Genomic DNA, 27,175 nt, shown 5'->3' with positions numbered 1-27,175 from the left:
TTGGTCTTATAGGTTAACCAAATGCCACAAAACTCGAGATATTCCATGTCTATACTCTAAAGAAAACACTTATAAACATTTTTATACTCTATGAGACGTATAACCTATGAAGTTACACATAAGATTTTGCCATTGGTCTGTGCGTTCTAGACTTGTACTCTGTGCCGTTGTCTATCGTCTGTCATCTTGAGTTCGTGTTTTGTAAATGACGAATGTTATTGTTATTGTTTACGATTGTTTTATTTGTGGTTTAGTCTGTGAAGTATGGTGTGAAGTGTTTGTGATATAAAGAAAAATGAGTAAAAGGAGTAGGCCGAGTAGGCCTGGACGTAAATCTCCAGTTAGTGAAGGCACACTCGTGAGTAACCTTTTGCAGGATGATGACATAAACTTTGTTGATGAAGAGCTTAGTGATAGCTTTGTTGAGAACATTTCAGACTCCGAAACAGAGCCTAGTTCAGAATCAGAGGATTCTGATACTAGTTCTGATTCCAACTGCAGCTCAAAGTCAAGTCTTGGATGTTTAGGTCCAGGTTTCGATGACGATACCGACCAAGATCCTGACTATGTATCAGAATCAAGTGATGAGGATTCGGATTGTGAAATGTCCCCTAAGAGGAGACATAGGCTTGGCCCTGTTCCACCCTCAGTAAATAATGTAATCGAAGATGTTGTAAATGCCTACGCAAATCAAACTTCTCCTTATACCTCTGTTGACGAAATCATTGAAGATGTTGTGGCAAATTATGAAATTCCTCCATCACCTAATGCACCTAATGACCCTAATGCAAATGAAAATGTCAATGAGAATGAAAATGATAATGCATGGACTGTAATTGAGGAAAATAATGACCCTGATTTTGTACACAGTTTCAATTTTGACGAACTGCCTGGACCGAAACACTGCCCGCCTCATGACTCACCGCCAATCTCGTATTTCAATTTGTTCTTTACTGCCAATCTGATAAACTCTTTTGTTTTGCGAACCAACCAATATGCCAGAGACTACATTGTAAGACATGCCCACACATTATCACCAGGATCCAGAGCCAGAGATTGGAAAAATGTAACATTGGCCGAAATGAAGGCATTCATAGCAATAATACTAAATATGGGAATGATGAGGAAACCCACTATCCAAAGTTACTGGTCCAAAACTGCAAATCTTATCACTCCCTGGTTTGGTCAAATGATGAGTCGCAATAGGTTTGAATGTCTTCTTCAATTTTTCCATATAGTTGATAATAATTCTTTGGCCAAACCAGGTGAACCTGATTATGACCCATGTGCCAAGTTTACCCTGATAGTTGACCATGCAAATAGGATTTTTAGAACCTATTACACTCCGCATCGAGAAATTTCAGTAGATGAAAGTTTAGTTGGAACAAAGTCCCATTCACAAATCCTACAGTATTTACCCAACAAACACCATCATCGTTGGGGTATCAAAATGTGGATGCTCTGTGACTCAGTCACAAAATATTGCCTGGCCTTTTTTTGCTACCGTGGAAATAAAAATAAGAAAAAAACAACAGGACTAGCGTATAATGTAGTTTGTAAACTCTTAGAAGCTGGGCAGTACTTGAGGAAAGGTTATCATCTGTTTGTAGATAATTTTTTCACCAGCATTCCTTTGGCCAAATTTTTATATGACAACTCCACATTTCTTACTGGTACTGTTCGCAAAAACCGTAAAGGCATACCTGCTGTGTTGAAGGAAAAGTTTGCAGTTGGCGAAAAAAAATACTTACGCAAAGATAGCATGTTGTTTTTGGGCTACCGCGAAAAGGCGTCACAAAAAAAAACCAGTTCTACTACTGTCTACCAAAGGAACGGCAAAATCAGTGGAAGCCAGAAGACAGAAAAGGCATGAAGGAGCTATAAAAATGAAACCCGAAATAATAAACAATTATAACATGTACATGGGAGGGATTGATGGCTCTGACCAAATGTTGTATTGCTACCTGGATGAACGGAGGACGGTCAAATACTGGAAGAAGGTAGTATTCAACATATTTTCAAGAATGATCCTGAACGCCTATATAATTTATAAAGAAAATAGTTCAGGTAAACAGTTGTCCCGGTTCCAGTTTACAAATGCAATCATTGAGGAACTGTCTAGTGAATGGCTACGCCAGAGAATTCTGCAACATACTCCGATGGATGGAGGTGGCGATAATGCAGGAGCGCAACCTCAATTTGGCCTAGAGTCTCTTCCAGGTAGAATGCTCAAAAACTGTAGTGTTTGTAGTCTTCAAAGCACAAGTGCTGGGGGTAAAAGGAAAAGGAGCAGGACAATATGCAAGATGTGTAAGAAGGGTGTTCACCCAACTTGTTTTGGGGAACACAAGTGTCGATGATGGAGAACGTTACGCAAACGTGTAAATAACTTTTGTAAATATCCGCAGACATTACATTATTATAACTTTTGTGTTTTTATAGGCCTATTTTTTGTAATTTATTTCCAGAACTGAAACAAAAAATCTAGCCTACTTATTATGATTACTGATCTTAGTCGATTAGATTTAGAAGTCGCTGCCTATATGTGTAGAGGGTTAGCCGCCATTTTTTTTCCTTCGGAAAACATCTAGGCCTACAGACATTGATGTACTATTATTATAGTGGTTTTATTAGACTAGTGTTTTTTGTGTTTTATAACATCTGCAATTTTGAAGCAAGAATCCTAATTTTGATGACTGGACTATAGTGTCAGTAGAGATGCGCGACCTGGAAATTTTTTGAAGATTATAACATTTTGAAAAAAAAAAAAGATATCTCCTTTATTTTTCAAGGTAAGGGCCTGAAACTTTGTGTGTGTGTTTAGAAATGCATGTTTTATAACATAGGCTACTAACATAGGTAGAGGAATAAGTATTAGGGGTGATTATTGTAGCACAAACTAAAAAAAAATAAAAAATAAAATAAATCTTTTGTTTTTTTTACAAAAAAAAAAATAAAATAATTTAGTGAGCCAAACTAATTTTACTTCAAACAAGGGATTCAAATGGAGTAAAACAATACCTTATTTGTCAATTTTGGATAAAAAATAAAAAAGTTACAACATTTTTTCAAAAGTTCTACGTCTACGTTTTGCCCAAATTAAGCCCGGCAGTCTTAGCACGTCAGTATTACAAGTGGTGTGGCATTTTTAGCAACAATGAAAAAAAAAATGGCCGGCAGTAAAAGGGTTAATTGCTTTTCCGCTCTCCGGTTGGTGTTTTAGGGAATTCAAGTAAAATATTGTAATGTTATTTGTTTAAAATGCAAAGAAGAAAAATACATTAGATTTTGTGCTGTGATAGGATTTTGTGCTTTCATAGTCTGATTTATTGGTGTTTTGGGGAATTCAAGTAAAATATTGTAATGTTATTTGTTTGAAATGCAAAGAAGAAAATTACTTACTACATTAGATTTTGTGTTTTCATAGTATGTATCATTAGTATTTGTAATTTTTCTTTTTCTCTAAGATACCTCAAAGAGATCGCATACGCAATAAAAATAATAGGGATCTCAGTTTGTTTTTGTATGCTGAAGACACTAATGTAGTGATAAAAAGCAATGATTTTCAGCAATTAGAAAAATCAATTAAAACAACTGTGGATGAACTAAAAAATTGGTTTTACTAAAATAGTCTTTTAATGAATGATTCTAAAACCCACTCAACTTAAAATTAGAAACTGTGAGAAAAACTAGTTTGAGAATTTATCCTGTGGAGAGCTAAAATCAGTCAATGTACAAGGTTCTAGGAATACACTTTGATCATAAACTAAAATGGGAAAATCATATTCAATATCTGTCCAAAAAGTTCAATTCGTTTAGGTTTGCATACATCAATGGATGTATGTAAAATGGTATGCCACGCCTACATCGAATCAATAATTAGATATGGAATAGTACTTTGGGGATGTCAACCCCAAACAAAAATTCTTTTTAACGCTCAAAAACCAATAATGATGACTATGGCTCGAGTTAAAAGAAGAAAAAGCTGCAGATCTTTATTTAAAGATATTGGTATCTTAACACTTAGGCTACAAATCTTTATATATATGAAATTAATAAACTAATGTTTAATGATATTAAAATTTGTGATGACTGTAAATTCAACCATACCTATCCAACTTGACATCAGAACAAATTGAAATTTCCTCAAAATACATGGCAGTAAAAGTTTATAATAAATTGTACAGTATTTTACAAAACAATAATTCCAAGAACCTAGCCCTTACATCTTTACACAAACTTCTTTCACAAAATAATACTACATTGTAGAAGAGATTCTTAAGGATACTTTGTAAAATGATACGCTGAATCATAAGGTCTTTTCTGGTTATTTATAAGATATTTTACTTCTGTTAACTTTATTAGTTTTAGTTTAGGTTTAGTTTATATTGTGACGACACTCCCAGTCTTTTGTACCTTGTGCATTATAAGATGTGATGAGTTAATAAAGAATTTGAATCTCTTTTTCAGTCCACAGCGATCCACTTAAAATATTTCCTTAACTTAAGTATAGTTCCTTAACACGATAATCTACAACACGGTGGATACTGTGTAAAATTGTTATGACCATGAACCCCCTCCAAGCCTTAGCCCTTATGTTCTATGCCCAAACACATTACTGCTTTCACATTCATTAAATGGCGATGGACTAAAGGTTGGACAAAAGTTTGGGTTTTTATAACATGGAAGTATAATCACAGATTTGTATTTAGTGAGGGGAAATTTTTTCTCACATTATTATTGGCTGCTATGACAAGATTAATAGTAGCATAGGGGTGGGGGACTGGCTAAGCAATGATGGAAGTGAAGAATACAATGCTGGTGTCAGGATTGAGTTAGCCACTTGGCCGCAGCTGGAACTTTTTGGTTTTTTTAATTTACAAACAACTTTCATATATTTTGATGTTCAAAATACCTTCAAATTTGTATCCAGCAACTTCTTTGAGCTCTGTGCCTGATATGACCCTAGTGCCGGACACAGAACGGAGGAACAACATGGATCCCAACATTGACACTCGCTTGCTGTCTCCTGTGTTGGCCAGTGAGGTCAAAGTCATGGCTGAAAAGTACAACCCTTAATCAAAATACAGATAAAATTCCAAGTTATGCTAAATCTTGGTATACCATTTTAATTTTACCCAGGTGTTTAGTATGGTTATGCAATCAAAAACATATTAAATTAAAATAAATTGAATTAAGTTTAATGGTTCCTGCCAATAATTTACTATAACTGTAATGTTTAAGAGTTTTAGATTTTGCATAATAAAACATTCACAAATCCTGAGTTGTTTGTCTTATAAGACAAATCATTTATTTTATTATTAATTACAGTATAGCTGTTAAAACTTTATTTCACACACATAAAAATATATTCATCATTATTTTATTTCATACATAGAAAAGTATCACATCATTTTATTTGTCATTCATTGTTTTTAATGATCCCTACATACACTATTACTAATTACTATAATATTTAACAGGCCTATATTTCTAAGGAAATCCAACTGGCTGGTAAGGAATGTCAGCTTCAGCTAGCTTACCTGAGAGTCCAGTAGCTAATAAGTACACAACATAAGAACACAAATCATTACACTGATATTTCGTTCTTATGTAGGACTTCTTCAGAGCGTAGGTTGAAGGGAAATGTCAGTTTAAGTTCAAAACTAAAATGGTATTCAGAGTTGCCAACTAAGGCCACTGGAAAAAATAGACACTATACTGTACAATACAAAATCACAAAAATGTGTCTGTATTTACACAGCACTTTTGGGGAAATTATCTTAAATTGAGGTTAGAAGGATTTATGGAGCCTGTAATATATTGGTAGGCTAATTCCCACCTCATTATATAGTAGGGACTTTCAAATAGATATGGTCTTTATTGCTTTGGTGGTGTGGCAAGAATCAATGGCAATGGTTTTACCTTTGTGGGTCTTTACATCTTAACTAATGGTGCGTCCAGAGTGCAAGCCAATTCAGATTCAGATTTTGCAATCGGCGTATTTCCTGCTTCCACTGTGGCCACCGACAAAATATCTGACTGAGGTAAAACACGCGCCGAAAATCTGAATCCGAATCGACGTGCACTCTGGACGTACTGTTAGTCATGTCATTCTCTTTCTAAGGGTTTGTGTATTGTACTTGAGAGAGGTGATTAATTTGGAGTTAGCAGATGAGGTTTTCACTATTGTAAATATGTTCTTTCATCTTTAGACCATTCAATGTACATTTATATGTGCCTTGTGACTAAAAAGATTACAGTAGAACCTTGATAACAAGACTCTCATGGGGATTATAAAATAAGTCTGGTTATCAAGGTTGACTTCTTATTGAGGTTTGCAATAACATGTGTTTGGAGGTAAGATAAATTCAAGGGAATTTGAAAAATACACTTGTTATCAAGAGTGACTTGTTATCGAGGATCTTCTTATTGAGGTTCCACTGTATTTGACTTTGACTTGTAGCCTGTTCTATATTGTGGGATGTGCTAGTGAAGGGGTTGGCCACAGTTTCCAACTCTGAAGTTCACTTCAATTTGAACTTTAACTGACACAACTCTATGTAGAAGTAATTGATCATCAGGGTGAAATATCAGTGTTATGTTTTGTGTTTTTTTTTTTCTATTAGCCCCTGGACCCTGATTTTCTCAGGTAATGTTAAGAGCTCGGCTAATGTAATTATTTAAGAGTGGGCTACAATATTAACTCTAGGCCTTCTATAAATAAAAAAGGCTGTGACAGATAAATCTCCTCATTTAACAGAAGTTACAGTCTTATTTCCTAGTTGTGAAGACCAATTAACGCAACACAAAGATGATACAGGGCTATAGATATACAAGGGCTGGCCCACTCCTTTGATGTTAGCGGCTGCCGCCCGATCCTACTTCCCCCTCTCCCGCCCCTCCTCAGTGACGTAGCGCTGGTACATTGGCGTGTGGCTCGATGGCAGCCTAGCATGGCAGTGCATACTGCATTAATGTGGCCGGGCATCTATGCGCATCGTAATAATTGTGTTTATAATAATGTATCATCGTTTCTTTTAATTAATCTTACTATCTTATCTTACTAATATTATAAATGTGAAAGTTTGTGTGTTTGTTTATTTGAAGTTCAATCACACTTTAACTACTGGTTGGATTGGGCTGAAATTTGGTATGATGATAGCTCACATTCCCGCCCTAGTGGCTCTGGAGTTTCCCATGTTAACCTTATGAGTATTCATATTTAAAAGGGATTAAATAATTTTGTCGGCTGTTTCAATTACACATGTTGTTCTATGATATTCAATATTATTAAGAGTTATAGGGTTCACCGACACGGTGCAGCACTATTAATTTTTTTTTCCATTTATGACAACATAGCTAATTTTTGAACCAAGCCGCAACAAAAGGCTATTTGTAGAAAACACCAAAAAAATCAGCTTTTGAAAAATGATAAGATATTTACAAGAAATGTTGATTATATCGATCTGTTATGTACATTTTGATTATTTCCATAATCTTTGAGTCTAATCTTTTAAAGTCATCTGAAATTATGACTGTTATTCGTTTTAAAATAGCGCCTGTAATACTTAGCAATTGCTCGAATTTGAGCAACAGGGACACTAGTTTTTCTAAATGCATAATTATTTTATTGAACTCACCAATAGATATAGGATTATTTTTAGTATCTAAAAGACGCTCTCCATGCTTAGTTGCGACCTTCCCCAATTCTTCTTTGAGATATTTGTACATTTCTTTACGTTGACTGATGAGGTTCTTGTAGCCATTTACCCCGAGTGAGAGAAGAGTTATGAACACATCCATGGCGGGACTCGCTGAGGCTCGTCCTGCGAATACATTGGGTCAAGGTGGTTAAGCTGATCATCAGCTCATTCATTTTCTGCTTATTAATTGGAGATTAATTCTAATACCCCATCTTAACTAGTACCGGCATACAAGATGTTTTTACAACTTAATCTGGATTAAGTTTGAAGTACAAAAATGCATGATTTAATTTTTTATGTTGAGAACTAGACTGAACCAACCTTCTTTGGGTAATGTTGGTGAATAAGCCATCCTCTAAAGGTGTTTATATTAGTTTGCTTTGAAATAAATGTAAATCTTTACCATTGGTTTCATAAAATAAAATTTAAAAAAAACAGTATGTCTCTGGCGTGTTAAGCTCAGAGCTAGTTAAATGATTTTAAGACAAGTAGGTAAATTAAAAGCTAACTAATGTGGCAAACTTGCATGAAAATGAATATAAAGAAAATAATTTTCTTACCAGGATAGTTCTTGGCTATTCTTTCAAGAAGGCCTTTTTCGAAACCAGATATGACAGCCCCACCAACAGGCACCAAAAAGTTTTTGTCTGTACTTTGAACAAACGCATCCACTCTTCCTTTCCTGAAAAAGATAATATATTTTTAGGATAGCCTACATTTGTAAAATGATGTAAAGAGAATATATTTTTAGGGTAGCCTATATTTGTAAAATGATGTAAAGCATCGATTATTTGATGGTCGGTTATCCATCCTTCCATGTTATGCGGTCCTCCCAGCTGATGGTCAAGTACTGTAAAGATGATGTGTTATTTTTGTGTAGTTAGACTGAACACTATAACGAGATTACACATTTTACTGCCTCTGTCTATATTTAGAAGATACAGGCCAAGTTTTGGGAGACTACATTTAGTTAATTTTCTGAATGTTAGCACACTTGACATTGTACACTTGACAATTAATTAACTTCTCTTATCTGCATATCTTGCTACCGGTACCCTTTATGTCTTTGACTTAGACAAAAAACATAGTTTTTATGTATGGCTGAGTGAAGTTAATGCAGTGTAAGTGGTGGTGTTTTTACTTTGTCGGTTTGTGTTATTGTTGTAATTTGTGATGATAACTTAAATACCCTTGTTGCAGCAAACCTGTAAATGTGCAAGTCAAACAGTTTACTTCTGGTATGATAATAACATAAAAATTTCAAATATACGGTTTTTTGGAAATTTTCACTATCACTTTTTTAATGCGACAACGGTTTAGTATACAAAAAGATTTGTTACAAGGCATTGCTGGAATGCAATGCTTTTTCAATGACATCACTAAACGTAAGGGTTTCCAGTGTCCCATAAGATTAAAATTTAAGGACGATTCCAGGTTTCTCAGATTAAAAATTTCCAGGACAAAACTTACTTATTTATACCTGCTAGTATATTATTTTCATAACTTAAGACACTTTAATAAATCGAAAGCAGAGCCTGGGTTGACACAGCGACGGTTATAGCATCTTTTTTATTTACATAATCGATGACATAGTTTTAGAATAAATAATCTGTGACAACGTTTTAGATAAAATAAACCTACCACATAGTTGTGTAAAATATTATATTTAATTTGTTTGGATCGCCTGTCTGAAATTGTGAAATAAGCATTTGGCAGTTCTGATTGTTTACATTGAAATGTAGACGCAAAGGTAAACCTTGTGAGTTTTCTCATCCTTCCATGGAGACCAATTATTAATATTTACTTTTGGAAACCTCACCTCAAAACTTTGGACACCCAAGAGGCATGACCCGAGAGAAACTCAGGGAAGTGAATAGGCCTAAAACATTTCTAGATATATGGACCATCTTTGTGCTTAATTTTGGTTGTAACAGTTTAGTGTGACAGCTGCCCAAAAAGACAGACATACAGATACCACCTCAATTTTATAATACCATGGATAGTTAGATAATAATTCAACTAAGCCATACCTTGCTGCTTCCTGTATGAGATGCATGAGGCGGGTGCTCTGCAGACCATACGCGTTGTTGACAAGGTGAGGGATGTTGTAGCGGGAACACAGCACCGCTACTTGCTCTAGACTGTCAGCGGCACGTGGAGCGAAGCAAGACGTTGTAGACAAAACACACACAATGTTGTCTGAGCCCAATGTGGCCATCTGCGTCTCTAGTGCAGTGGTGTCTGTACGCAGCTCTTCACCCGAGACCACTGTCTCTATCACTATGGGCTGTAGACCTGACATAACAAGCAATACTTTGTAGACAAAACACACACAATGTTTTCTGAGCCCAATGCGGCCATCTGCGTCTCTAGTGCAGTGGTGTCTGTACGCAGCTCTTCACCCGAGACCACTGTCTCTATCACTATGGGCTGTAGACCTGACATAACAAGCAATACTTTGTAGACAAAACACACACAATGTTGTCTGAGCCCAATGTGGCCATCTGCGTCTCTAGTGCAGTGGTGTCTGTACGCAGCTCTTCACCCGAGACCACTGTCTCTATCACTATGGGCTGTAGACCTGACCTAACAAGCAATACTTTGTAGACAAAATACACACAATGTTCTCTTAGCCCAACGTTGTCATGTGAGTCTCCGTCTCCCTGTCTAGACATCTAGCTCTCTGGCAATTTAATTAACAACTAGTTGCTCTGCCCGTTCTTCGCTACTGGGTGAGAAAGTAGAAAAGAATAATTCGTTTTTTTAAATCTACTATAATTAACAGTTAAAACACACTTATCAGAAAACGTAGGCAAAGCTCAATCGTACTTATTGATTATTTAAATGCAGATTTCTTAATGTATTACCATCACTTTATATAGTGTATTGCATTTAAAATATATGCAAAAGTGTAATTCATTGACCACATGGTACCAAGAAACAAATCTTCATTTCCTTCTTCTCACTTTTAATTTCTGACAACAGCTGGAGTTTCATAACAATGTTTCTTTCCCATGTTAATCTTATGGAGAATTACAAAACTTTAAAGGGCCTCAGGGCCTCAATCTCTGATTATTTCACTAAAAATAAAGTTTCCTGCACAATTTCACGTTACGCTCTTTCGCTCTTTCCAATGACACCAATAACATGTCAATCTGTTCAGTAGTTTTGGGGGGGTAATTATCACAAAAACCTGCTTTCGTATTAAATAATTATAGATTATCTTTTGGATTGTTAGATTTGTTTATAAATTGGTAGCATTTACAATTAGGTGTGTTGTTTTAACACAATCACTGAGATTTTGTAAATTTGCAAACTTATGAGTTTATTTTTCTTTGTTAGTGTAATAATGTAGAAAAATAATAAACTGTGTCAATAATAAGTGTTTTGTTTTAAGTCATTTTTAATGTATATTTATTTCTGTTTTGAATTGACATGCACTCAAGGAATTTGCACTGGGCCAGAGTTTCAAACCTTGATTAACATATATTCCTTTATCATACTTTTTGGCGTTTTGATTGCTAAATGTAGGATAAAATATGCTACATATACAACGTTTTTATAGATGTAATATTACTAGACAACAAAAATGGCTGCAAATTGCCAAGCATATTTTTTGGGAATCTGCAATGACAGTTTCCATGTTTTCATTCTGTTGAGGATTTATAAGTTAAAATATTACCTGCTGTAATAATGCACTTAAAGCAAGACTTCTGATCGATGCGGGACCACAAGACAAATTTAGCTCCTGGACGGTCCTGTTTCATTGTGAGCATACACAAAACCAACGACATTCCTGTAGCCATCGGGACCATGAAACACCCAGCAGAGTTGTTCACTCCTGTAACCAAGCCAAGTAAAGTCAGTACACTCTCATTATTGTGATACAAGTAGGCCCACAGCCTAGTCCACCCATTGATTAGAAGATGGCACAGGGTTTAGAAACTTTAAAAGACTCCTTCAGATTTCAAAGTTCTCTGTTGAAGGTTTTGTTGGGCCAGAGATAACAAAGAAATGTACATGTTTATTCGCTCCATACTTACCACCAGCGGGTTAGGATTAATCCAATTTCCTGTCTCTAGTCACATTCATTGGTTCAAGCCTAGCCCACACATGGAGACTGAGTCGGCCGCAGTCTGTCAACACAGTTTCGGATACAAGATTCCGATATGTTTTGCGTCCACACTAGTCAGCCAGTGTTTCTGTGTTTGTTGGTATGGCGACCGAGGAGGACGTAATTATATAATGTGCGGGCTTCATATTTCTGAACCTTGGGGCTAATGAACCTAGGAGCAGACGATGATGGACCCAGCATTTTCTCAAGCAAGGTTTGTACTATTGTCACAATCTTCTATCAGGCCTTCAGATTAGGTGAAGGATTATGGAACTTCACGAGGTTGACTTCTAAAGATTTTGAAGCTTTGCTAGGCTTTGTTTTTCTAAGATTTCAAACTTGAAGAGATGAACAATTCAATAAAATCAAAATGTCATATACTGTAATATTATAAATTATTGACAACTAATTCCAAAACTTTCGAGAAACTCGATCCAGCTCTTTTAATACAGCCCAAAAATCGTATTATTGCCACTTTGCAGTCCAACTAAATGGGCTGAATGTTGAACCCCTTCGGCTTGTATCCAGTCTTCTGTCTCCAGACACGTCCACACATGCAGACTTGAGACAAAATTTGTTGTATCTTCTCTCCGTGTTTCCCATTCGAATAGTAAACAGAAAACACTGTATTTTATCTCCAGAAACACCGAAATTTGGCTGCAGTCGGCTGACTTACTGGAGACATAGCTGGATACAAATGGCAACACCGAAATATAGGAAACTGTATTTTGTCTCCAGGAACATGGAGACTTGTCTGCCGACAGTCCGGCGGTCATCTGAAGATACAAAAGGCAACACTACGGTGACAGTCGACCGACGTTTCCGGTGACAAATAGATGCGTAACCATTTTATACAGCAGCAGATCCAAAGAACAGTTTGTCCTCTTTTAAGTTCTCTTTTCATTGCAAAGCACAGGAGTAGAATTTGTTATATCTAAATGTGTAACACTTTTAAATAAATCATATGGTGTCATGGATATTTTTTTATCTTTCATGCGATATCATTAATGATTATTTTATTATTTTCCTAATGGGTATTCTTAAGGGCTTTTCATATGATACGAAAGAAACCACTTTAAAAACATAGAAGAGAGTTAAATGATGAAAACTCAAATGTACACTCAACACGGTTAACTATTTTTCTTTTGTCACCAACTTTAAATGCAAGAGTAGTCAGTGTCCCTCACCCATGAACCTGATGGTGTCTAGGAGCAGAGCGTTTGCCAGCTTGATTAGCAGACTAGAGCCGGCCGCCTTGGGCTGCACCTCCCCAATGTCTCCGGATCGGCCAATCCCATGACCCATACGATAATGTCTACGGGCTACCAGAGCTGCGCACAACCACATAAGAATTATTAGACCTCTTCAAGACTTTTCAACAGTGCCACAGTGAAAATAATATATGAACATTTATTTGTTTGAATTCTCACAAACATTTCAATAAATTAATAATTAATAATAATGCAAGTAAAAAATAATTAACTCTATTTTTACTAAACGGCATCCTGTAATTACTCAGTCATTAGCCAATAATGGTTTTCACACAAAGATCCAAAGGTCAGCAAAGCTAAGTAAAATGAGTTACTTTTGAGACCTTATGTTCAACTTTTGATATTGATACGATTCAGTATCCAATAGACAATGGGTTAACGTAATTTCAATTAGGGTACTTTGCAAAAACACTGCTATCAAATTTTAATGCTATCTCTAGATAGGATTTGTAAATTTGTCAAAGCGTTCATTTAACAGTACGAGGGGTGTGTCGAATCCGAATCTTGAATCCACCCAATCCTAAGAAAAGATTCAGATTCAAGATTCGATCAACGAAATTCGAGAATCAAATTTTTTTATAGAATAGAATTATAAGGCATATACTGTGACATTGCATAACCAACCATAAAGGTTATTGATGTCATAATATACACTATAATGTGACATTGACTAACCAAAGAGGTTATTGATATCATGATATCGTAATATACAGTACTATGACATTACCATTTTATGAACAGAGTATACTACCGATCATCGAATTTAAAATTAACAAGTGTACAACAACCATAAATAACCAATAATGAATATTTGCAGTCCAAATAACGTATACCGACCGACCGTTCGATTTAGGTTAATAGGTTAAAAGATGTAACCGATTAGTCGTCTGTTATTTTTGCCATGTGTCAAAATAATTACGTCTTTTCATTGCAAAGAGTAGTCATTTATGGTTAGTGTAATATTTATTTTTAAATGGCCTACTCCATTCTTGCTTTTAGCGAATTTCCCTATAGGGAAGTAGCTATTACCGTAGGTCTCATGGTAAGACCTAAGCCCGGGACCGATTTACTTTTTCATTTTGATGTCCCCAGAGGCCAAAAACACCATTCGTTCAAATTTTTATATATCTATATATAGAGAGATATATATATATATATATATGTGTGTCCATCCGCACGATAACTTGAGTAATTTTTGTCCGATTTTGATAAAATTTGGTTTGAAGGTGTAAGGCGGGATAAACTTGAATGAGTTCGCGAACCAGCATGATCGGACTATGGGAACGGGGGTTTATGGGGGGTTTTATGGGGTAAAAATAGGTTTTTCCCATTTTTGACCCTAAAAACACAAAATTTCACAATTTCTTTTGAAACCATTTTGTAGAGCTTAAAAAAACAAATAATTTAGTATATTGAAGCGTTATTATGCGCCCAATTGTTACGGAGAAAATTTAAAAAAAAAATAATTTTAAAATTCACATGTTATTCTTATGGAGAATAAGTCAACTGTTGTAGTTTGCTTGTTTATGAACATATTTTGATAGATTTTGGAAAATACTTTTATTTCTTACTAAACTATTATTTTATAAAAAAAAAAATTTACCCTCCCTGTTGCAGCAAACCTAAGTACTCGTTAAACTAATTCTATTTAAATAGGAAATAAATGTGCTATTTTTATGAAGGCATTTTAGTGTAAATCCAATCAGGTTAATGGAAATTCGCTTAGTATGCAGGTTTGCTGCGGCGGGGGTATTTTTAATCACCATAAGCCCATTTGTAATTATTTTTGGGACTCAAAGATTCGAAGATTCGTGATTTGATTTTTTTGTATTTGGATTTGAGATTTGAAATTCTTGGATTCAACCTTCACTAAACAGTACAAACTTATTTTTTGTTGCTAATCTATTGGTGGTTTTGGGAGTTTACTAGTAATCAATGGTAAATGGTTTCCACAATATATTCAGTAAATTTAATGTACCGTATCTGTGTGTGTTTCACATATGATATTCACACAAATAATTTGTGTTTAAATTAATTTCCTTTTTCGTTCACACATTATTACGACTTGTACACTATCACTCTTCTTCATCATGCTTTTTTAAACGTTTTTATTAGCTCCCTTTCTTGTCCGGTACAAATTTTGCAATCAATCTTATACTAACTTCCCAATGAGCTAGAGACTTGAAACATAGCTCACAAATGGATGATAATGCAATACTATGTCATTTTATTTTCATATTTCCCTTGGCCTAAGCCCCATGGGCTTCCGAATTTTGCATGTTTACATTTTGAAAGAATGTAAATATTATCAATTGAAGTCAGCTGTAAATACTTAAATTTGACAGTTCGAAGAGCAGAGGTTAAGAGGTACAGGTTCTGCTCCCGAGATATTCTAAAATATGATTCAAGCATTTCAAAATAAAGATAAAACATCTGATTACAGATAATAAGATTTTGGTTATGTAATTTCCATTTGCCTGATTTGATTTTGCATTAATCTATTCAAATAACATTAGGTTTAACGAGTACCTTGGTTTGCTGCCTACAGGGAGGGTAAAAAGTGTGTTTTTTAGTAAAACATTAATAGCTTAGTATAAAATAAATAGATTTGCCAGGTTTGATCCAAATATATCCACAAACAAGCAAACTACAACAGTTAACTTATTCTCCATAAGAATAACATGGGAATTTTTAATTTACAATTTTCTCCGTAACCAATAATCATACAGAAACACTTCAATATACTAAATTATTTGTTTCTTTAAGCTTGTCTTTTTAGTGTGTTTAAAAACGTGGCATTTTTAAAGAGTATTTTTATTTATAAATTATTTTTATTGATTTTAACCTTGCAGCTTACTTTGTAAATGAGGTCTACTTACAGGACGCAAATCGAGCTTCCCTTTCGCCAATTCCACAATTGCCAGGGAAGTTGTTGCTGTCCATCTGAGCCAAGTCGGCTAGGAACAACTCGATTGTAGCATCGTCCCATCCCTCCTCTGGCCATTTTCTCTGTAAAATTACGACGGCACATTATGTTGAGTTAGTTCATAAGAACCTAAGAAAATTATCTATTATCTAGGGCAAATTTTACTGACAGGTAAAAAAACCTGATTGAAACAAGAGAAATATATTTGAAAGTACGCTAATTGTAACTTACATTGTAATATATGTAAGCAGTTGTGTGTATCTTTATCCTAGTATATATTCATGCAAAAAAAGGTTACTACTCAAACCAAGAATACTAGGCTAGCTTTAAATTGGACATTTAACTAAAGAGAACAGTACTACAATAGGAAATCTGTACCCAATCCACAGAATACAAATTTTTACTTTGATAAGGGCCCTCAGTTTACCTATACATACTTTGCAATTTTCATCAATTAGGCTCCCAATGGCTTAACACGTTCAATGCAGCACCAAAATTGGCTATTATACGCGTATGGCTAAATTATGAAACCTCAAATAAACTTCCCAAAAGTCGTCTTGGATGATGACCTGGTATTATTTCGTCAAAATTTTCAATCTTTGACGAGACATTTGACGTAATCATTCAAGATGGGAATACTCGTCATTCAAGATGGGAATACTCGTCATGCGCCGCACCCGTCCAGCTGTCATGTAGAACCAACACACGTGACACCAAAAGTAATCCTTGGTTTATGTTGTAAATGGTTGTTGTCCGTATATCCTAGTTTATCTTCAGTGAGAAATTCATCAATCCGTGAAGAATTAGCCATAATCATTCACTATTGCACAACACTTACTTCATATAACACAGTAACACACGAAAACATATACCTACACAAATAACAAAAACCGTGCGCGACAGGAACGTCGCTGCCCGAGGAAACACGAAGGACTACTACATACAGCATACAGTGCAACGAAAAACAACATCCTCTGTTGTTGGCTCAGCTCATATAGAGGCAATAATTTTGCAGTAGTGCTTTGTCGAGTATACTCGTCGCGCGCCACTTGGCAGCACCAGCGGTGACGAGATTAATGGTCACCCGCATTGAACATGTTAATGGAAGCATCTGTTGGATGGAACATTGTTTAATGAATAATTAGTTTACTTGCATCAGCATTAGTAAAATACAGTTAAGTAAGAGCAATGGTAATAGCCTACTGAATTTTAGATTTTTTGTTCAACCAATAATCCTAATTTACATGAAGGGAAAAATGGTGCTGAAAAAGTAATCGGGAATAAAAGTAATTTCTGAAGAGGTGCTGACACAATAGTTAGATAATCTATCTAGGCCTAACATTATTCACTGAAAGTACCACAGTTACCTGTTCAATAAGAATCCTGATGAGATTCTCTCTGGCCTTCTTGCTGGCTGCAGCCTGCTGCAGGTAGGTGGCAGGGATGAGTCGCTCAGCTAGAGTAAAGCTTTGGCTGTTCATCACTTACACTTAATGACTGTCAGCCAAAATATGTAATTGTTATCACCCCTCTATCTTGCAAATAATTTATACCACCTGTAACTGACACACCTTTCTGTTTTGAGAAGCTCAATTATTTTTAAACATTCCTAGAAGCATGTTAAACTCTTTAAGACAGGTTAAGAGAGCAAGAGCGCTTTAAACAGAATGCACTAGCCTACTAAATTATCTTGCTTAGGGACACGACTGCTGACAAGACTGTTTGTAGGAATCTAGGTGAAAGTTTTCACAAGTTGGGTCATATACAGGGTGGAAAAAAGATTGGGACAGTTAAATATTTAAAAAAATAATAAAGATAGAGCTACAAAACTTGGTACAAAGTTACTGAGCATTAAAATCAATTTGACGTATAATTCAGTGATATGCTATCCCCTCAGGGGGGTACGCCAGCTTGAAGTTGAAAGAAAATCATAAATGTAAGTATAGGTCAATATGCACATCAAATAAAAGGTTTTGAATCTTTGAATGGCTACCATTTTCGACTCAGTTGTTAATTTAAGTGCTACCATAGATAAAACATACTCCTTAGTAGATTTCCCATCCTTATGGAACAGCTGAAGCCAATTTTATTGTTAGTTCTGTCCGTTGTACTGTAGATGTCGTGTTTTGTTTACACTGTGTTTCTATTATTTTTAGGGTTAGTTTCTCATGATTTGCGCCTCACTTTTTGGTTATATAGCTAGTGGACTAGTTATTATTTATGATTAGATAGTTTTATTTGGTTAAACGAGGTTGTAAATTACTGAAATAACAAGAAACAAATTGTAAACAAAACACGACAGAACTACACCGGACAGAACTAACAGTAAAATTGGCTTCAGCTGTTCCATAAGGATGGGAAATCTACTAAGGGAGTATGTTTGATCTGTGGTGCTACCCTGAATAGGTAGCATCATAGATCAAACAGGCTCTAGTATGTTTTATCTATGGTAGCGTGTAATAGATTTAAAATAAAAGGAATCTTTGAACAGCTGTAATTTTTTGAAACGCTGTTTTCTGTTTGAGTTCGGTTTTGTGGCATTGTATTTTACTATCAAAGACCTTTAATTTTATGTGCATAGATTTGCTTACATTTATAATTTTATTCTGACTCCTAGAAGGCCATCTGTAAACCCCCTGTTTGTTCTCTTTGAAGGAGGTAGCGTATCACTGAATAATGTAGTAAAATAATTTAATGTCCAGTAACTTTGTGCCCAGTTATGTAGGCCTAGCTCAATCTTTATTATCTTTTAAAATATTTAACCTTCCCAGGACTTTTTTCAACCCTACATATCTTTTTGTTGGTGTTTTTGATTTTAAAAAACAATAGATGACTTTTGGATTTTTTCTGGGTAATGAAATCATAGACAAACAGCGAAAATGTATACATATACAGGGTGTTTCCAAATTGTCTCGACATATTTTGTGAACTTGTTCCTTGGGCTAGGACAAACAAAAAATGCCATACAGTATGGGTCTAAAATGCCTAGATTTCTGTTTGTTGGTCTGTTTGTGATTTTTAAGAATTATTTTATATCTTAAGCATTTTTCAAGATAGAAATTTCAAAATTGGTATTAATGTGTATTTTAGTAGGTAAAAAGTTCCAATATGTCAAGCCTTTTCAATATGGCGGCCATTTAAAATCTTTAATTCAAAATTTCATGAAAACCGTTAATATTAAGAAAATTGTTTTTCAGATCAAAAAGATAGAAAATTTAAATACAAATCAAATGAGGCCTTGTTTGTTCAAATCGTATGACAAACAACCGAGTTGTCAGTTTTCTTCTACATTCCGTTGCACAATTTAATAGGACTTCCATATTGTTGCTATTAACCGAAACGCACAAAACACAAACTTAAAATCAACTACAAATGCCCGAAGATGAGCTCCAGAGCTCCAACAGGGCGGACGATCCGTATCGTATGGCCACTCTCATAAGACTGCAAGTGTCATCCCCTCCAACAGCGACATGGCTTTGACAATACGCCCAGGTGGCTTAACTTCACCTAATGTGGCCACTCTCATTTGATTCAATGTGTTTTCGGAACACGCGGATCATCACCGTCCGCGCGGATGATCGTGTGGCCCCGGCCTAAAAAGTAGGGAAACTTTGAACTACAGTTCAATCATGTGACATACTGATTAAAAATCATGGTCTGAGTGTCACTTCTTCAAATAAAGTACAGTATTATGAACATAATTTTTAAACCTAACGAATTCTATGATGCACAAACAAACTGATAAGCTACATTAACAAATAACATATTTCAATGTAGTACTGTAAAAACGTACCAAGTCTCATTACTTGATCTATAATGGTAAAAAATTTATTACACCGTTCCGGGACTTTATAATCACACTGTCCTACATTTTATTAGAACTCTTTTTAGCAAATTTCCCATATAGGAAATAAACTATTACCGTAGGTCTCATGGTAAGACCTGGACCAGGGATCGATTGACTTTTTCGTTTTGAGGTCCCCAGAGGTCAAAAACACCATCCGTTCAAATTCAGTTGTCCGTTAGCGCGACAACTCAAGCAAATATGATCCGATTTTGATGAAATTTGGTACAAACGTGTAAACCTATGATTATTCGAACGAGTTCGCGAACCAGCATAATCGGACCATGGGAACGGGGTTTTATGGGGTAAAAATGGGTTTTCCCATTTTTGACCCTAAAAACAAAAAATTCTGCAATTTCTTCCAAAACCTTTTTGTACAGCTTAAAAAAAGAAATAATTTAGTACCTACATTGAAGTGTTGTTTTATGCCTAATGGTCGCGGAGAAAATTCAAAAAACGTGTAATTTTAAATTCCCATGTTATTCTTATGGAGAAAATGAAAACTGGATGTAGTTTACTTGTTTATGGATATATGTTCATAAAATTTGGCAAATTTATTTATTTCATCCGATACTATTGACGTATCGTCAAAAAAAAGTTTTACCTTCCCCGTAGCAGCAAACCTAAGGACTCGTTAAATCTAATGTTATTTAAATTGGGAATAAATATGTCTTATTTATGGAAATATTTTAGTAAACATTTAATCAGACAAGTTGAAATTGACTTAGTCTGCAGGTTTGCTGCGGCGGGGTTGTTCTACTTTATGATAATTAATAATTATTGTTAGTTAAAAAATGTCCCATAAATGTTATGTTTTTTTGTTGTTGTTTATTATATAATGAGTCATCAATTGGGCAACATTGCATTTTCAAGTCAGCAGGAAAAGAAAATACCGCCGCCGCAGCAAACCTGCAGACTAAGCGAATTTCTATTTACCCGGCTAGATTTCTACTGAAATATTCCCTTAAAATTGTCAGATTTATTCTCCTATTTAAATTACATGAATTTTAATGAGAACTTGGGTTGCTGATACAGGAGATGTATTGAGGTGTGTTTATTGAAATATTGATATTTTAATATGAAATAAATAGATTGGCAAAATGTGATTATAATCTATAAGTATAAAAGAGGATGTTTGTACATATATTTGTTTGTTTGTTTGGCAGTGATAAACTCAGACACCGCTGAACCGATTGCCACAAAACTTGGTACATATGTGTAGAATGTCATGGAATAGGTTTATACACCATCAATTTTGTGATCCGTCCAATCGGCTCCGCCCCAGTGGCTCTGGAGTTTCCCATGTTAACCTTATGAGAAATGGAATTAATGAATCTTAACAGCTGTTTCAATTAAACAAGTTGGTTCTGTTCTGTGATGTTCAATAGCATTAAAGTTACAAGGATTACCAACAGGGTGCAGCACTATTATTTCTTTTACATTTATGACAACAGCTAATTTGCAACCAAAAGGTGAGTGAGCGTAGCGAACGAACTTCAACCTGGAGGCGAGTTAGCGTAGCGAACGAGCTAACCTGAAGGCAAGTGAGCGCAGCGAACGAGCTCCAACCTAAAGGTGAGTGAGCGTAGCGAACGAGCTCCAACCTAAAGGTGAGTGAGCGTAGCGAACGAACTTCAACCAGGACGTGATTGAGCCATACGAACGAGATCATCTTGAAAATTAAGAAGTTAAACGGGGCAAAGCCCGCGGGATTATAAATAGTCAAAGGCAAGACAACGTCTGCCGGGTTCAGCTAGTATATCCATAAACAAGCAAACTACAGCAGTTTAATTATTCTCCGTAAGAATAACAAATGGCGTCTGGGTCTGGAAACAATCTCGCTTGGATTCGAACCAGCGACCTTCAGATTTGAAGGCGAGCACTATAACCACTCGGCTACCCAGACAATTTATTTATTTTAGTGTCAATTATTAATTAATTAATTGATGAATTGAACAATTGAACCATTCTTCAATTTGATGAAGACATGAGGTCGAAAATTGACCGACTTGTATGGTTGGTAGGTTAATGGTTTTTTTTCTTAACTTGCTAATTCTTGGAAGTGTGGTAGGTATTGATTTACCCTAACTTACTTACATGGAGTGTTTGGTTGCAAAATGATTTGTACTTGGGCTTACCTTAAGAAATAGGTTCAATTAAGTGTACGGTAACTTACCTGAAATTCTTAACCTAATCCCACCAGTCCCAATAAAGTGAGGCTAAGTTAATGCAAAATGTTAATACTGTAATGCTTTTTATATTAGCCTATTATTGGCCCTTAGTGTTCATAAAGATTTATTTTTTAATCCAGTCTAAACGTCAAAAAAGTGAATCTGCAGGTAAAATAGGAGCACTGGTAATTTATGCCTAAATAAAACCCTAGGGAGCGTAACATGTAGGTAAGTTAAGTAAGGTCTTCAAGTAAAATTATTTGGATGACATTTCTACTTAAATAGGCCTATTACTATAAATTAGTGTACTGGTACCCTAAAAACTTTTTAATGAGTCAAATTCTTACTTTAAGAAAACAGGACTAAAGGTCTCCCAAATTTTACCTAGGCAAGAATTGGACCCAATTGTAGGCTATCTAGCCTAATTTAATGGATTTTGTGAAAAACTATGAATTTAAGATTAGGCCTAAACATTATTCTTCAAAATAACATTTTGCTATTATAGTGGTGTATGTGGCTATTTGGTTAAGTATTTGGTTGGTTTTTATTTTTCTGTCCCTCAGAAGGACCTGATCCAAGAAAATGTGGAAATTTAACACTACCGTATTGACATTATTAATGCTGTTTTGGGCTTTAAACTCTTACAGTAAAGATGTGTATGACATGACACCTAATCTTATGAAAGACATTGTTTGGACACTGGCACCTATACTAGCCCATTTGGTCAATTTATGCTTTTTAGTAGGTATTTTTCCTGCTCCATTAAAAGTCTCTAGAACTCTCCCTGTCTATAAAAAGGTCCCGTGACAATGTTACAAGTTATCAACCAATATCGTTGATTCCTGTATTTTCCAAACTGTTTGAAGCTATTGTTTTCTCAATGTACCACCACCTTGAAGCACACAGCCTTCAATTTCAATTCAATTTCAATCAATCAATCAATTTGGCTTCAGGAAAGCCAAATCCACCATATTGGCTGTTGATTCTATTGTACAAATAATTGTTGATGCTTTTGAGTCTAAGTAATCTACTTCCATAATACTTTGTGACATCTCTCGCGCTTTCGACTACGTGTCACATGAAATTTTTCTCCTGAAATTGGGAAAATACGGCCTGGAAGGCAGTGTTCTGAGATTGGTGAAATCCTACCTGAATGACCGCCAACAGGTTGTAAGTTGGAATGGTATTACATCCAAACCATTAGCTGTAAGACCTCTGGTTCTGCAAGGTTCCATTATGGGACCACTGTTATTCTTAGTGATAATCAATTACCTCTATAGGTACCAGACTTGAAGGTAATTGCATGTTGTATGCAGATAATACTTCCCTTAGGCTATATTATGTAAAGCGACCCGTGAGCAAGCAGAGCTGTCTGTTAAGAAGATTTTTGAGTAAGCCTCTAATTGGTTTGTTGTCGATAAATTAGTGCTCAATAATGAGAAAACTAAGTGCATAACATTTAGCCTATGTGATTCCCAGATTGTTCCATTCCAAGAGCCGGGTCACACTGATAATTTTTGCAAACTACACGTGGCGGGATCCCCGTCGCGTGAAGTCCGCGTGAAACCCGTCGGGCCATTCTACACGAGGCGGTTCAGACGCGGGATGGACACGGTGGAGCTAGGTAGGAAGGTTTGATTCCCATGTTATTCTTAAATGGAGAAAATGAAATTTGTTTCAGTTTACTTGTTTATGGATATATGTTGATAAAATTTGGCAAATGTATTTATTTCCTCCTATACTATTGACCTATAGTCAAAAAACACGTTTTACCTTCCCCGTAGCAAACAAAAATGATAAAAAAATGTAATCAGACAAGTTGAAATTCTCTTAGTCTGCAGGTTTGCTGCGGTGGGGATATTATATCTGGTGACAACTTTAACATGGAGATGGAACATGGTGGAAGGAAAAAACATGTTTTTCCTTCCACCATGGGGATGGAATGTAAAGCTACAGGCTTCTCTATTTTTTTCCTACGCTGTAAATAAAACATGTGATTGGAATTTCTTCCATTTTTATTGTTGTTTATATTTTGTTGTTATTTCGTCACCAGCATGGCAACCCATAAAGCTCATGTTAATTTTTTCAAATTTAAAATTCATTTTTTGTCCTTATATTTGAGCCTATTTTAATTTTTAACACGTTCGCTACTGAGCGTCGCATATATGCGACGCCGCGGTCATTGCCACAGACCGAGGTATACATTTGAATTTTACACATAGACCGTCTGTCACTTGGATAACAGTACACACAGACCACGGGCGAAAACCTGTAAAACAGTGATCATTTACATTGTAATACGCTACAATCGTGTTTGAAAATAAATTATTCTTGTTTTTTTGTATTTTTTATAACCTTTAGTAATGTCGCATATTTGCGACGCCCGGTCTACAGCGAAGACAAATTGAAAATTATCATAGTTTTCTTAATAGACTAAACGTCGCATATATGCGACAGTTCATTTTTTGTGTTTTAAGGTGAAAGTAAGTAAAAAAATAAACAGATTATTCAAGAACAGTTTATAACTGAACAAATGTAAAAGCTACATAGGATAATGCAGCATACATACTGCATACATACATACAGTGATGCAGAAAAGTAAAGACCAGTTTTTCCAACTATTATATGACGTCACCAATCATCATATCCACAGACCAAGCGACGCAGTTGTGCGTCAGACATCTCTGTAGACCACTGCAGGGAATTCAGTGCCTTCAAATAGACCACTACAACGATATAAGCATTTTAATAACATTAGAACCCCGACGCAAATATGCGTCGGCAGTCTATTTGAATGTGACTAGCCGTCGCATATATGCGACGGCAGTCTATGGATGGAAACCGGCCGTCGCATATGTGCGTCGCTGGTCCATGTGAATGGAAAATTTTGTACTATTGCAGTAGCGAACGTGTTAAAGGGATTCTGCAAATCTACAGGAAAATATCTTTTTAACGGTATGCGTAGATTTTCTCTGCGATGCACACGAGCTGAGAAAAAATGTTTTAAAGAAACATGCTTGCCTAAGTTATTAATATATAGATTGGTTTAAATTGACAATGGTATGATTCGTTAGTTCCAAACCATGTTAAAACAATACAGTAATATGTTAATTTCAAACATAAGTTCGGTGTTGAATTATGTGGTTAGTTCGACGATCCTCTTAGCTTAAAGACCTGAATTTTTTACTTTGAAACACATGTTGTACCCTTGAAATTTGTTGTCCCAATTGCTTTGCCGGATGGTGTCAATCGCTTAGTAAAAATGTCCCACGTTTCAATGCATGTCAATGGCTTTCAGAATACAGTATGTATTATTTTATGTACAAACTTTGTTTAATTATTATAAATACCGGTATTTTAAAATTATAAAATTATTTTAAAATTTACATTTTGCTATTAGCATGCAAACACCGTTGATATTACTTGAACATTTGTATATAAACACCACAGACTAAGTGCATTTCTTCACTTTTCAGAGTGAACCTTGATGTAATCTTAATCATTATTAAGTGCAGGCAGAGCCTCTAACTCGCAAATAAACTTTTCGGTGTTGAACTTGTTTAACACTAGAACGCAACTGTAGTAGGCCTACAATAATAGATCACAGTTGAGCTGCCGCGCGCGGTGACGCTACGTGTAGAATGGCTGGGCGGGATTCCCGACGCGAGTTTGACGCCAACCTCGAAACGCGTCCTTCTGCGACGTGAATCCCGCTCGTGTGTACACGCCAATCTACCGCAATGGTTCCTGTCGAGCGTGCGGTCCCGACGCGGGAATCCCGTCGCGGTTTTCACGCTCGTGTAGAATGGGCCTAACTAACCAAACGATAGGCTACCTACATCGAATGAAACAATCGATAAATCAATATTTTCATTTCGTTGTTTCGTTTGAAAGTGCAGCCGCTAGCCTATTTACTGCCCAGGAAATAGAAGTGTTCCATCTTGTAACTTAATTCTCAAAGAGAGAAGAATGGCCTATTCACTAAGTAATCCTTAAGTTGTTTCTTAAAAGCCTTCAGGTTCAGGTCCTGCATGATTCGCTTTGTATTTAAAAAATCTCCATTACAATGCAGTAATATCTTTAACCACCTTCCCACGCATCTAAAGGCAGAGTCAGACCATCTGAAATTCAAAAGGAAGTTAAAATCTTTTCTATTAAATAAATGCTACTACAGCGTCCGTGACTTCCTGACTGACGTCTTAATTTTCCTAGAAAAAAAATGACTTGTAAACATTAGGCCCTATGTTTAAGTTAATATTATTCTAAGTTCAATTCCATTGTATATTATATTATTTTGACCTAACCTATATATGTAATTGTGTCTACTTGGTTCAATAAACGAGTTATTGAGTTATTAGCCTATTTTGTGCATGGTATTTAAAATTTTTTGCACATGGTTTGTTTTGATTGATTTTTGCTTGGTTTGATTTTTAACTCTTGATATTTGTTTTAGGCTTGTACATTATGCTTGTACTTTGTTTGACATAGCCTGTAACGGTATTGTTGATTGGCCGAATAAAATCATTGTATCATTTCAAAACGTTCCTCTTCTTTGCATAGGCTAAATGAACCTGGGCCAAACACCTAGACACAACATTATTGAATTTCACATAAAAATATATTATCAAACTTTACATTTTGATGTTTTAACTCACCAATGAGGTGCCGTCATTATCCACGAACATAGAATTTTAGTAAATAATTAACATTTTACTACTATTACTTACCAACATTACAATCAGTGGAATAAAACGTTCATTAGCCCAGCCCTTAACCCTTTGAAATAGGGCATCAGACGGGTGAATTCCTATGGATTTTGATGGCACTTTCCTTTGATATCGAAGTTAAATAACTCGATAAAGCCGAAGAAATTGCAAATATAAGCACCAAAATGGTATAATTATTACTGAAAAACACTCATTTATTGATTGCTTAAGCCATAAAAAAGATTAATAAGAACCAGGTTAGTAACCTAATACTTCAAAACCTAAGGATGCTTTTGCTTTCTGCTATTCTGCTAGAAGATGGCAACTGGAAACCAACGGCTAATAAAATTTACAACATAATTTCCTCAACGTATATAGTCTTATATACTTTTAAATGCATAAAAATGTGTTATTTGAACCTAAGTACTTAGTATTAA

At 35.5% G+C, this 27,175-nt stretch overlaps 1 protein-coding gene across 1 annotated transcript in view; it reads right to left on the bottom strand.

The window, feature by feature from the left end:
- The window catches only part of LOC128983752 (O-phosphoseryl-tRNA(Sec) selenium transferase), a 35,637-nt gene extending 8,614 nt beyond the window's left edge, over positions 1-27,023 (bottom strand). Inside the window, exons 1-9 of the mRNA XM_054403130.1 lie at positions 26,760-27,023; positions 17,385-17,579; positions 15,971-16,100; positions 13,008-13,151; positions 11,389-11,547; positions 9,737-10,001; positions 8,267-8,388; positions 7,644-7,829; positions 4,916-5,059 (exon numbers count right to left, since the gene is read on the bottom strand). Coding sequence (XP_054259105.1) covers positions 4,916-5,059; positions 7,644-7,829; positions 8,267-8,388; positions 9,737-10,001; positions 11,389-11,547; positions 13,008-13,151; positions 15,971-16,100; positions 17,385-17,498 — 1,264 coding nt within the window. The 5' untranslated portion in view covers positions 17,499-17,579; positions 26,760-27,023. The remainder of the gene's footprint in view (positions 1-4,915; positions 5,060-7,643; positions 7,830-8,266; positions 8,389-9,736; positions 10,002-11,388; positions 11,548-13,007; positions 13,152-15,970; positions 16,101-17,384; positions 17,580-26,759) is intronic.
- Positions 27,024-27,175: the final 152 nt, after the last annotated feature.

The sequence above is a fragment of the Macrosteles quadrilineatus genome, unplaced genomic scaffold (assembly GCF_028750875.1).
Source record: "Macrosteles quadrilineatus isolate MER2022 unplaced genomic scaffold, UCM_ALF_1.0 Scaffold_1__1_contigs__length_201487025, whole genome shotgun sequence".
NCBI classification, from domain to species: Eukaryota; Metazoa; Arthropoda; class Insecta; order Hemiptera; family Cicadellidae; genus Macrosteles; species Macrosteles quadrilineatus.
This window is presented reverse-complemented; position numbering and strand designations above follow the sequence as displayed.